At 36.9% G+C, this 12,261-nt stretch overlaps 1 protein-coding gene across 4 annotated transcripts in view; it reads right to left on the reverse strand.

The window, feature by feature from the left end:
• The window catches only part of CENPF (centromere protein F), a 44,008-nt gene that overhangs the window by 28,029 nt on the left and 3,718 nt on the right, over window positions 1–12,261 (reverse strand). For all 4 annotated transcript variants that reach the window (XM_075088902.1, XM_075088899.1, XM_075088901.1 and 1 more), the window contains exons 4-8: window positions 10,638–10,753; window positions 8,482–8,573; window positions 6,357–6,624; window positions 4,621–4,823; window positions 1,740–1,865 (exon numbers count right to left, since the gene is read on the reverse strand). In XM_075088902.1, the coding sequence (XP_074945003.1) occupies window positions 1,740–1,865; window positions 4,621–4,823; window positions 6,357–6,624; window positions 8,482–8,573; window positions 10,638–10,753 (805 nt within the window). The remainder of the gene's footprint in view (window positions 1–1,739; window positions 1,866–4,620; window positions 4,824–6,356; window positions 6,625–8,481; window positions 8,574–10,637; window positions 10,754–12,261) is intronic.

Below are 12,261 nucleotides of genomic sequence, written 5' to 3' on the forward strand. Positions count from 1 at the left end.
TGCTACCATCTCAGAACAAGGCCTGGAGGTTATCAGGCCTTTCTGAAAGTTGATGAAATGCATTCCTGGATCTCACCTGCCTTCTAGAAGCAGAAATGTAATAAGGAACCCACCAGCAAGGCTTTACGGGATGGAATTCAGTAGGACCAGCAGCAGTATTTAGGTTTCACAGAAGGGAAGAATCCCTCCCTGAGGAAAACACACAGATCAGAATTTCCAAAATATTACACAACTTTGGATGCCAGAATGTGTAAAACAGAGCCTTTAAATTGGACTTGACAGCGAAATCCTACAAATAAATGAACAATAAACAAACTTCATAAAAGCCTATAACAACTCACAGGTCACAAACATTACAGAAAAAAAACCTACAAAGAGTTCTTCACAGTTAATGGCCTTGCTGAACAACCTAGAACGACAGTATGTGAATTTACACATTAGTCTTATGAAGGTCTTTTTGTTTCTAACTGAAAACAAATCTTGCTTCACAGGAGTTCCTGTGCATGGCACCTAAACTGACATCCAAACTATCAGCTACTGAGACAAACTGTAGCAACAAACAACCCATGTGGAAGATGACGTGCTGCTTCTCTGAAAGAATATCTCAGAAATACTGTATTCATAAGTGAGCCCACTGAATAGGGTGCCAGTGCCCAAGGGGTGGATGGGACTGACATCAGGCATTCCGCTGCCAGTATGGACTAGGGTTGTGTGGAGAAACCAAGACAGAAGACCTTCAACTCAGCTTTTGATTAATACAATGACTGCTATATTTGAACCTTTCAACAGTGGGTTTTTCATGCTACAACTATTCAAATACAAAGATCAGTTCTTCTTATTTACCATTTCTAGACAAGGGTCAGTATCTCTGAGATCCTGAGTTAGCATCTAGACCAACAGACTTTGTGAAACCACTTTTTCACTCAAAAGCATTGGTAGCAGCACTGTTAATCGCCCACTCCAGCAGAATTCCTCTGCCAATTATTTTAACCTTCTGGATATACACTGATGAAAACATTTCAGGTTAAACATCTGACACAACAGCAGTCTTCTTCAGGGCAATGCACTTACCCAATCCCCAAAGCAAACTCAAAATGCCCATCTGAAAGCCATTTCTATCACTTCCAAATCTATGTCTCACATTTCCTAACACCGATTCTGTTATTAAGCTTAAAAAGAAAACCACAAAGAGTTTAGACCTAATGCAAATCAGTATTAAAGCTAACTTCACTCCAGGAAAGTTCCTGGGATACTGCTACACTTTGTCTCTCTGCAAGAGCTGGCACAAAGGAAACAAAAGACACTTATGTTAATCCCATATTTTACCATCTTCTGAGCATGAACCAAAATTAGAATAATCCTGAAAAAATTATTTTCTTGTGTGCGAGACACATGAAAAATTAACTCATATTCCACTGAAATAACTGAGTCAGTTATTAAGTTTGAACTCACATATACATAATTCCGTGAACAATGAAGCCTAGTTTCTCATGGATTTGTGTCTCAATGGGGTGTCTCGCACACATTCTCTATTGTCTAGCGAATACCAACATAATTCTGCATCTCTCCAACAGCCTCTCCCTCTACTAGAATGTTTGCTTTCAGTTGTTCAATTACTTTTGCAACTTTTACCTCTCTATCAAATGTGATTGCAATTAACTCAAAAGCAGATACACAAAACGAGACATGTGATTTCATCTCCTTAGGAAGTCAAAATTAGGAAGTTGTTTTTGCCTTACGTGTTGGTATTCCTTTTCCTTTGCCTTTATTTTCTGTTCTAAAGACTGACGAGTGCTCTCAGCATTTTGTCTCTGGCAATTCAGTTCTTCTGACAATCTTTTCACCTTTTGCTCCATCATTTGGACCTAAAATCATTTAGTTATCAATCACAAGTGTTAAAAGCACAAATGACATTTTATTTAAATTTATATGCATTCATACAAAAAGACTGATTTAACCTACTACAATTGTTCTAGAACTCCTATAACCTACAGCATAACTTTAGCCGGCACCATATAAATTCTTAGCAATCCAAAGTACTAAATTCATACTTACTTATGTTAGTGATAATATGCACACATATATGTAAAAAATATATATACTTTTATATATAGGTATAGTTAGGCATGTATATATATACACACATGCATAGACACAAAAAATAATAAAAACATCTTCAGAAAATAAGTGTCTTTGACAGTCTCCAGAAACGTACTGTATCTGACACTAAAAATAGATCATATTTTCAGTACCTCAGGTTGCTATGAACTAAAGAATGACCAACTGCTAAACAGCTTCATGTTTACACTGAAAATAACTGGATATTCCACTGAATTTCAGACTGATTCAGCACACAGATTTGGACAAGAAAAAAGGCGACAATTATCTTAGCGTACTTTAACAACAACAGGAGAGTGTTTTTCACAATTTAAAAAAAAAAAATCAGTAGCCTATGTTCTAGGTTAACCACCATGTTAAGAGTATGTCAGCTTGTTATCTAATTCAGTTCGTTATGTTAATATTACGCTACTGGAGAGAGTGAAGCAATGTCCACCTAACTCCCTGAGCAGAAAAACACACTTTTATTCCAAAAACAATCTATTAATGCAAAATATGCACAATATTTTTTTTTCCAGGTGGTAAGAAAAATGGCAAAGGGTGAACAGAACTGGCTTTTTTTCCATCAATAAGGGCTGTGCAATGAGTTAGTGAAACAATAGTCCATCTGTGTCAAAAAAATAAGAAGCAGGTAGTAGTATTGGAATGCCTGGTTATTAGGCACAGACTGGAGGGATCATGACCTCCTGTAAGATCACATGGAAATTTGCCTGCAGAAAGGCTGCAGACCTCACAAGATGTGAAAATACTTGAGAACACAGAGGAGGTACTGTGGTCGAGGTCTGTGAGTAGTGCCAGTGACAGAGAAGTGCACAAGGGACATGCCAAAATTAAATCCAGGCTACAAGGCAGGAAACTAAAATCCAGAATCTCAATGCAGTTCTATACCCAAAGCCCAGTGGGCAGGCAGAGATCCAATCCCAGTGTGAGAAAGAAAGAACAGAAAGGAGCAGCCTTCAGATGGCAGGGCCAAAGAAACCTTCTGGGACAAGATGGATGCCACACTGCACCCTAAGGATGGGCTGCACCTCAATTCAAATGGGGCCAGTCAGTCCTAGTTGTCCTCATCCTTCCCCACGCATGTTTCTAGCTATATAACCTTGCCCCTTCTCTTGCGTTGGATTTAATGCCCCTTTGATTCCTTAGTAAAACAATTCCGTTCTCTTAAGCCCATAGAAAATTAACAAGGCAAAATTAAATACGTAATATCCTAACCATTTCAGAAGTTGAATCAGGTCATTTGGGGAATCAAATAAATGGAAAGGAACACTTTTTCAGAGGAATGGAGCTGTTAGATTGGGTCAGCTGCCTTCCCACAAACTCACTGTGATGACAGTTCCTTTATGTAGTCAATGGACTGTGTCAAGAATATGATTTTACCTTACTCCCATTAAATATTTCCCCTAAACCAGTTCCTACACAGCTAGCAATAGCTGAATGTTGCTGTCTCTCTCAAAAGGAAGACTGATTAGCCCTCAACATGCAAAGGTTTATTTTTCAAGGACCAAAACAGGACTTGTGGGAAACAGCAGTTTTCCAATATACTTGGGTAACATGTAGAAACTTGCTGAAAAAGATGGATAACAATTAACCTGAGAAGGTACACACAGAAACATCTTTCTTCCTATCCTGTAGATGAATCAAAGTAGTAGAAAAAAAGTAAAAAGATAGGTGGAAATACAAAGATTCAAGGAATTATGATGTCTGTGCACTACTTTCAAATTTGTCAAATGCTGTGAAGAAGGACTTTAGGAAGGTAACGCAACTTGATTAATCAAGAAGAGAAAACTCCCACTTGTTAACTTCTGCGGTTTGAATTAAATTATTTTAAACACTGGCATTCTCTTCTTTGCATGATTAAGATAAAAAATCTGAACAATTTCATGTTTTTATATGCATTTATTTAAATATACTCTGTAAATTCTTGACTAAGCAAATAGTACTATCCTATTGCTTTTTTACTATGAATCCAAACTCCTTAGGTTTAGGTCATGAAATCCCATTTAGAAACTACACACATTCTCAATCTTGCATGGCATTTTTACCTAGATTTTATTTTACACAAGTAATTTACAGTCCAAAGACTAGACTATGCCCCCACAACATCCTGTAGTATAAGCAACAGATACTGATTTTCAGCCAAAGTTGCATCACAGAGTCTATTTAAGGTCAGAACTTGCCACCAGATGTCATTGTTGCTCTATGCAACTTGGTCAGAAAACATTTTTCAGTATTCCAGTCAATCTTGCCTGAGGATGAAAAATATTTCTTCAAGTGATATAAGAACCTCCCAGACAATGGGCGACTGCTTACAAGTATTTACATTTTTACAGGTAATACATATCAAACTACCATGTACTTCTCAAAACTTGATCCTCAGCAAATGCTCAAGAAACTTATCTGACAATCTTGGTTCTTACTAAAATGGCTGAAAACTAACACACATTAATACTGAGAATGAATTGTAAGGACAGTCAGAAGATGTGTGATGCAACACTTTACCTGTGTGGCAGCTTGATCAAGTTGTGTTCTCATTTGAGTCAGTTTATCTCTGGTTTTGTTCAGAACTTTATCCTTCTCTGTTAATTCCAACTTCATTCTGTCCACCTGCAGCTCAGTCTCTTGATGTTTATTCATATGGGATTTCTTTACTTTTTCCTGAGCTTTCAGTTGTTGTTCTAGGTCTTTAACAGTGGAACTTAACTCTGAATTTTAAAAACAGTAAAGATTAAGGATACTTTCTGCTTAGAAAAGGTACGTCTTCCTGGTTCTCAAAATTCCATGTGTCTACACATTCTAAAATATTTAATATGCCTAATAACAACCCATGTTCCTGACACAGGCAGACACCCTGTAAAACGTTCAGCAAGCTAAAACAAAAAGTTTCAACTCTCTTCTACTACTACATCAATGACTTAAACTATCAAGACCGAAAGATAGTTGACTCTAAATCAATAATTTCTACTTCATAATATATCAGAACACAGCAAAATACAAAGTCAGGCACAAATGCTGCAAAGGCAATTTGCTCCTCTGCTGGTTTGTTTTTGTTGGTTTGTTTCTGGTTTCAGACACAAAGAAACATGTCACTTGACATATCTATTTTAATTTTTTTTTACTTTTTAAAAGGAAAGATATCCACTACAAACATTTGTTTGGGGCAACTGTGAGTCTCTGCATCCAAGAGGCTTTTCAGCTGTTAGGCGTGTGTAAACGCAGTATTTTGTATTTTAATCTTTTCCCTGTCCCAAAGCAGCATACATATAAAGTGAAACCAAGTGATCCTGTAACCATATACATCAGTAAGAGTTCATGTTCCAAAATCACTATACAATTTTACAGTAGAAAACATTAGTCAGTTATAGGGACTGTTAGGCAGAACTACTATTATCTGCTAATTCTTTTAGTTAAAAAAAAAAAAAAAGAGAAACCGACAAAAAACTGTCTTCCTGATGCTGACTTTAGATGGCTTCCCAGTTGAAAATGCTGCCTAGATTGAAGTTTTACATGTAGGTATTTCAATAAACAGCTTGGAGAGTACAGGAACTTGTAAAACAGTCCTACAAGAAGACTTCAGTGAAATAGCTTGTCCAAATACTAGGCTTAAGTAAGCGTTCACCAAATCCACAAAAAACCATTTGCTGTCTTCTGACTATCAGATATCAGGAGTATTTCTTCATATCAATATGCGCAATACTAGACCATACCTTGCTTTTTCATTGTACTTTTTGCATCATACTTCAATTCTGTGCTTCCAGTAACATCCATTATGGACCAACTCGGTTATACATTAAGCATGTTCAGTCAACAAATTTTTAACACAGGTATTTCTCAGCCATAAATCTCAAGAGTCATACAAAATTAAGGATGTGATAAAATTGAATTTAACAGAGAGATGTAATGAAGTCCTGAAGAGTTTTTTAACTCTAAAAGAATTGTGCCATGAGCAATAGAACTATTGGAGAAGGCCATTTTCCTTTTATACAATGACCCCTACCCACCCCAAAAATACAAACTCCTCTCTTCCAACTCTCACACCCCTTATGTAAAAGATAACAGCTTGTGGCTAGTCTCTATGTACTGGCTGAGCATTGAAAATACCCACAACAGCAGCCAACTGGGCTAGCTGCCAAAGGCAAAACCAGGTATCTTTCAATACCTCTCTTCTATCCACCCACCAGGTTTCATGAAACCATACAGGAGACTGCCTTTGTGTTTTAAAGAAATATATCCGATACCTTGGTTCTGTGCTCTTAGCTGGATCACAAGTGAGGAATTCCAATTCTCAGCAAAGCTGTTGTTGAACTCGTTCTTCTCTAATATTACACTAGAATTTGTTTCTGTTTCCCATGGAAAGGAGGATGTTGTACAACTTCCTATTGCAGGTGTTTCTTGATTTCTAGATGGTGTATTTTCTTGTTGCCATGAAAACACGGACGAGGAAGCCTGATGCCGAGCAATCTCCCTGTGACTCAAAGTGCTTTGAGGGCGAGGCTGATTTATTTTCTGTGCGCAAGAAAAAAAAAGGATCTCTTTTTATACACCTCATTATCCAACATATTACAAAACAGTCTATTAGTAAGTAGATAACAGGTTGTGGTCATTTCAACATTTTTATAACATCGTATCATCCACCAGTGCAAACTACTGATTCGTATAATTTTTATACTACATAAATAACTTTAGCCCAAGTATCCAAGAATAGCTGATATTTATAAACACAAACCAAGATCTCCAAAAGAGTAGTTCGAACAGTGTATCTTTGTAAGTAACATACCCAGATTTTTGTCTTTTTCCAGAGAGATCCCATCACTTACCTCCTACATTTTTCAAAATCAAAGCCTACATTTTTACAGGCAAGTGCTGACACAAGTAAGCTGCAAGAAATATAAGCTGCAAGAAATATAGAAGTCTGGACTAACATATCTGATATCTGACCCACATTTAGTTCTTCTACAGGTAAAATCAGAACAGAGTCATTTATTCCAATTACACACACAGAACACCCCAGAACCGCAATAATAAAATATGCCAGGTACCAGCTTCCTACCTCTTCTATGGAAAAAATGTACACAGCCAAAATACTAGGTGTTTTTTCCTCCTACTTAAGTGAAAAAAACCCTCAAACAGTAAAGCCCCTATTATATTTTTAACTGGATTTTCAAATGTATCTCATTTGATTTTATTTTTTTTTTTTAAACTGAAGCCCCAAACCAGGTAATACCCAGTGCAACTTCTCAGTCCAACCAGAGAATATGTTGTTATGTAGGAATAGCTATACTAAGACCAGAAACCTATATAGTCCAGAATGCTGTGTCCAATCCTATAAAGTACTTTGTTTATAGCTAAAGAGCATAAAAACTTAACCATGTATATAATAATCATTCCCCTTACACGCCATTTAAATTCACTGATTTTCTGAGACAAAAGTTTGAATCCAGGAAATTAAGGGGAATTAATAATAATCTTTTTTACTGAAATACTTTAGATGTACTTTCTCTTTTGCTTCTGTTTGCATCTTGGCCTCTTTACAATACTCTGTGACAAACCGTTCTGCCATTTAACACAGCACAGTGAAATAAAATAGGTTTTGTTCTCACAGAGCTGGTACTGTAATTCTGCTCTATGAAAAACAGGAAGATGAACATTCCCTGTTTCCTCCCTTGATCCTCACTCATCTTTGTACCATCCACTTCTACCATATCTGTTTGGAGATGAGATGAACAGAATTTGCAAGCAATAGTCAAGATGTGAAAGCCATTTGGCTATATACAGGCAAAGATTATTTTCTCATTAGTTCTTAATTCTTTTCCTAAAAAATTCTTTTTCATCATTGCTGAACACATTGAATTTTTCAGAGAACTAGCCACAACAGTTACTAAACTGCTTCCTAGAATAATTTCATTAAATTTGGAGCCTGAATGTACCAGGTATGCATTGCTCAGCTTGTTCTCCAGATGCATTACTTCACTATTTTTTTTAAACACTAATTTTCACTTATCATCTTAATTATTGCAATTATTTAGTATTACAAAATACTGTGTGGTCTTCAACCATATTATTCAACTCTTCTTCAGATCACTAATGAATATGCTGAATAGCACAGTTCTCTTTACCAATCCTTTCCAAGCTCCAATGTGTTCTTGTTTTTAATGTCCTTCTTTCCTATTCAATTATCCTGGCTTTTCTGGACTCTTCAAGATTACTTCTGAATGGCAGTAAACACAGATTAATTATCTTTTTTCTAAAGTATACTTTAAGTGATGTAGAATACATTTCACTCATTTTCCACTCCATTTTCCCAAGTTCACTCAGCAGTTACTTTCTTAGATATCACACATACCATTCTCAAGAGACACTTACCTTAACCTGGATGGTTTTGAGTTCTAATTCTAGCTTTTTTCTTTCCTGTACTTCTTTCTTGTATTTTTCTTCTAGTTCTTCAAACTTAGCATCTACAAAAACATGATGAACACGTCTTCATGGTCTAACTTAGTACATAGGTAATCTTTTCTAGCCTATTACTATCACAGGAATGATAAAAACGAACAGCTATCCTAAGCGTCAGACCATGCCATGAGGAAGAAACAACTATATATACAATAGGTTCAGTAATTTAGGACCTCAAAAGTACACTGCTGGGATATCTGGAACTTGACATTAGAATGAGAACACAACTGTTAAAAGTAAGGATCCAATGCGAGAATTTTATTTTTTTAATATCTCCCTCTCTCAAAAAAACCTGTATATACATAATATATATACATGTAAAAAGACATATACAGCATAGATGTTTTACATTATATATACACATATGTACAGATTATATAATTTTTAAAAAAAGTTTTCCTACCAGCAGCCCAATAGCATGAATATTACTAAGAAATGAACAGAAAATAAGGCTAGATCTTTTCCTTGAGTTCCTTTCAAATGCAATAGGAATTGGACAAAGAATTTAGTTAGGATTCTTCCGCTGAAATTGTAAGAGGAGCATACTAGCCCAAAACAAAAATCTTCCTTCCCTTTTCTTGAATTTGTATGTAATTCTACAACTCTCTCAGGAAAATTATTTCTCCCCCCTGCGCTGCACTGGCATGGCCCCACCTGGAGTACTGTATGCCATTTTGGGCACCTCAATATAAGGACATCAGACTATTTAGGGTGTGTCCAGAGGAGGGCAACCAAGATGGTGAGAGGTCTCGAGGGCAAGACTTGAGAGGAATGGCTGAGGTCACTTGATTTGTTCAGCTTCGAGAAAGGAAGGCTGAGGGGTGACCTCATTGCAAGCTACAACTTCCTCAAGGGGGGCAGCGGAGGGGGAGGTGCTGATCTCCCCTCTCTGGTGACCAGTGAAAGGACGTGAGGAAATGGAATGAAGCTGTGTCAGGGGAAGTTCAGACTGGACATTAGGGAAAGGTTCTTCACTGAGAGGGTGGTCAGTCACTGGAACAGGCTCCCCAGAGGAGTGGTCATGGCACCAAGCCTTTCAGAGTTCAAGGAGCATCTGGATGATGCTCTTAGTCATACGATATAGTTTTAGGCAGTCCTGCAAGGAGCAGGGAGTTAGATCTTTGGGTCCCTTCCTACTTGCGATATTCTATGTTCCTAAAGAATTTAAGACTCCAGCTTTCAAAGGAAAAAACCTCCCCAGCAATACCATTTTAAATACAGTTATTTAAATCACTTTAATCTAATTCCCATTTTGGGAGTGCCACACTTAGTGGAATGCTTAACGCTGCCACTACTGTTCCCCTTTTCAGATATATCTAAAGAAATTAAAAGGAACAAGAGTGCAAGAAAGTATCTCAGATTTCTCATTGGAGTAAGATTGAGATGTCAAACTCACTGGAAGTTTGTTCACAGCAAAGAAAGAGGTAAACAGCTTGTGTAATGTTGAACCTATCAAAGTTTTCAGCATAGACAGAATAAAGGTGTCTGGCTACAGAACAGTTCTCCAGTTAAAGAAACTTCCTTTCGCTTTTCCAGTTCATTCAAATATTTAAATCTATTTGATGTCACTAATTTGGAGATAGAAGTGATGCTTTGAAATGGATACAGTGCATAAATTGTGCAGAATATCATACACAATAGTAGTCTGAATAAGAAAATAATTTTCTGAAGAACATATATGACCGTTGACTGAACTTTAACTAAAGTTAACTTTATTTAACTAAAGTTAAAGTACTGTGGTACATAAAGGAAGAAATTTTATTTTCATTATATGACTAGGAACACACATTCAGAACATTTCTGCAGTCTGTTGATGGACATTCCTATTACTATTCCACGCCCATCAATGTAGTGCTGAAAAGATGTAATATTTGCAGTAAGTGTTCAATGTATGTTAATAATTTTTAAACTTGGAACCTATAGTGCTATGAATTAGCTATTCTCATAAAAAGGTCATAATAGGGCCTAGGCGACTCACTACAAGTGTAATTAGTGTTCAAAATACTCTTCCACCTTCCAAGAAACTGACAGTTAACTACCTGCGCTAGATGAAGACAAAAATCATTTACCATTATGACTTTGAACTGGTGTTAAAGGAGCAGTAAAACTTTTCTGTGGAGTGCCACTGAATGATAAGTCTCCTGCAGTCAATGTTTGCTGACTTCTCTCAAGCTCGCATTTGTACCTGTTTAGGAAAGAAGCAGCAGCAGAAATTAGTAATGGAAACTAGAAGGTTAATTATTTTTAAGAGCCTGAAATACACAATTACATGATTCCAAGAACTGAAAGATCAAGTCAAGATACGTCCATCGAAAATTTTTAGGTACTATAACACAAAAATATGCATATATTTTATTTAGAGTTTCAACATATTTGATCAGTTACATAGGAGTCAAAGCTAAAAACCAAACACAAAGTAGACGAAAATCAGAACTGCTGAAGACCTCACTGTATGAAGCTGTAGTCCAACTAAACACACCCAAATCACTACAAGCACTGATAACATAAAACTCTTACTCTTTAGTAAACATCTTTATGGTAGGAAACATACTACTTTTATCTATGTTCTGATACTGCACACTTTCAGAAACCTACGAGTACACCATGAAAATGGAAGGGAATACCCTCCACCGGACAGTGTATTTTTCATGTGTACCATTTACATTACTACCCAAAACACCACAGCAGACCATCCATTCCAGTGACTTTTGTAAGCATGAAGAATTACAAGCTCATCCAATGAAACCAGATAACTAGTTTGAAGGTTATAGAACAACTTTTGTCCTGCCCAGTGGACACAGGTTGATAAGCCAATGGTTCCAGACTGCAGCCCATCACATTAGTGACCCCACAACTTGCCTTTCCATTTCCCCCTCCCTTTTACAGCACAACACCAAGAACTTCTCTCCCAGTGGATTGTCAGTTGCTATGAAGTGGTAAATGAACAGTTATCAGCATAAAACAAAACAGAACCAAAGACAAACCAAAACTGATTGTCAAGATCAAGCTACATGTAGTAACTGATGATCTTTTGTAGCAGACAGCTATACAAAGTAATATAATGGAAAGAAGATAATTCAGTAAACCGGACTTAATTTTGGGAATGGATAAATGGAACACATATCCTTAGCCCACAATCTCTCTGGCTCAACATTTGACAACGCTCACGTCTTCTCTATCAACCCTGTTGAATTTCACTAGATTCTTCTTTGATAGATCTAAGCTACTCCTTACACAAAGCTGGTGTTTCTACATGCCATAAATTGTTTTTTGAAATGTCTTGAAATTTGACATTTTTGTTGAAACTCTTCTCACAGCAGTCAAATTCTTCAACTGTCTTTAGTTTTCCTGGGGTGGGGGGAATGGGCAAAGCCACAAAGACCATCAGAGCTTCTTCTTTATTTGTTTCTATCAGGACATGTATGAGATATGCCATCCAAAAGTTAAAGAAAGCAGACATACCTCAGGCCATGAAAACAAAACAAAACAAAACCAACCACCCACTAACCCAAACCATTAAGAAACCTGGTACCACAGACTCACCCCTCTCTGTGACAGTAATTCTGCATCACTAGTACTAACACAACGGTTTATTGCAAAGGCAGGTTGTTTGGCCTTAGTGACACACACAAAGTTTCAGAAATACTTTTATTCAAGAATGGAGGGTGCCTCTAGTACAACAGCAAGTTTATC

Source organism: Phalacrocorax aristotelis, chromosome 3 (genome assembly GCF_949628215.1).
Source record: "Phalacrocorax aristotelis chromosome 3, bGulAri2.1, whole genome shotgun sequence".
In the NCBI taxonomy this organism is placed as follows: domain Eukaryota; kingdom Metazoa; phylum Chordata; class Aves; order Suliformes; family Phalacrocoracidae; genus Phalacrocorax; species Phalacrocorax aristotelis.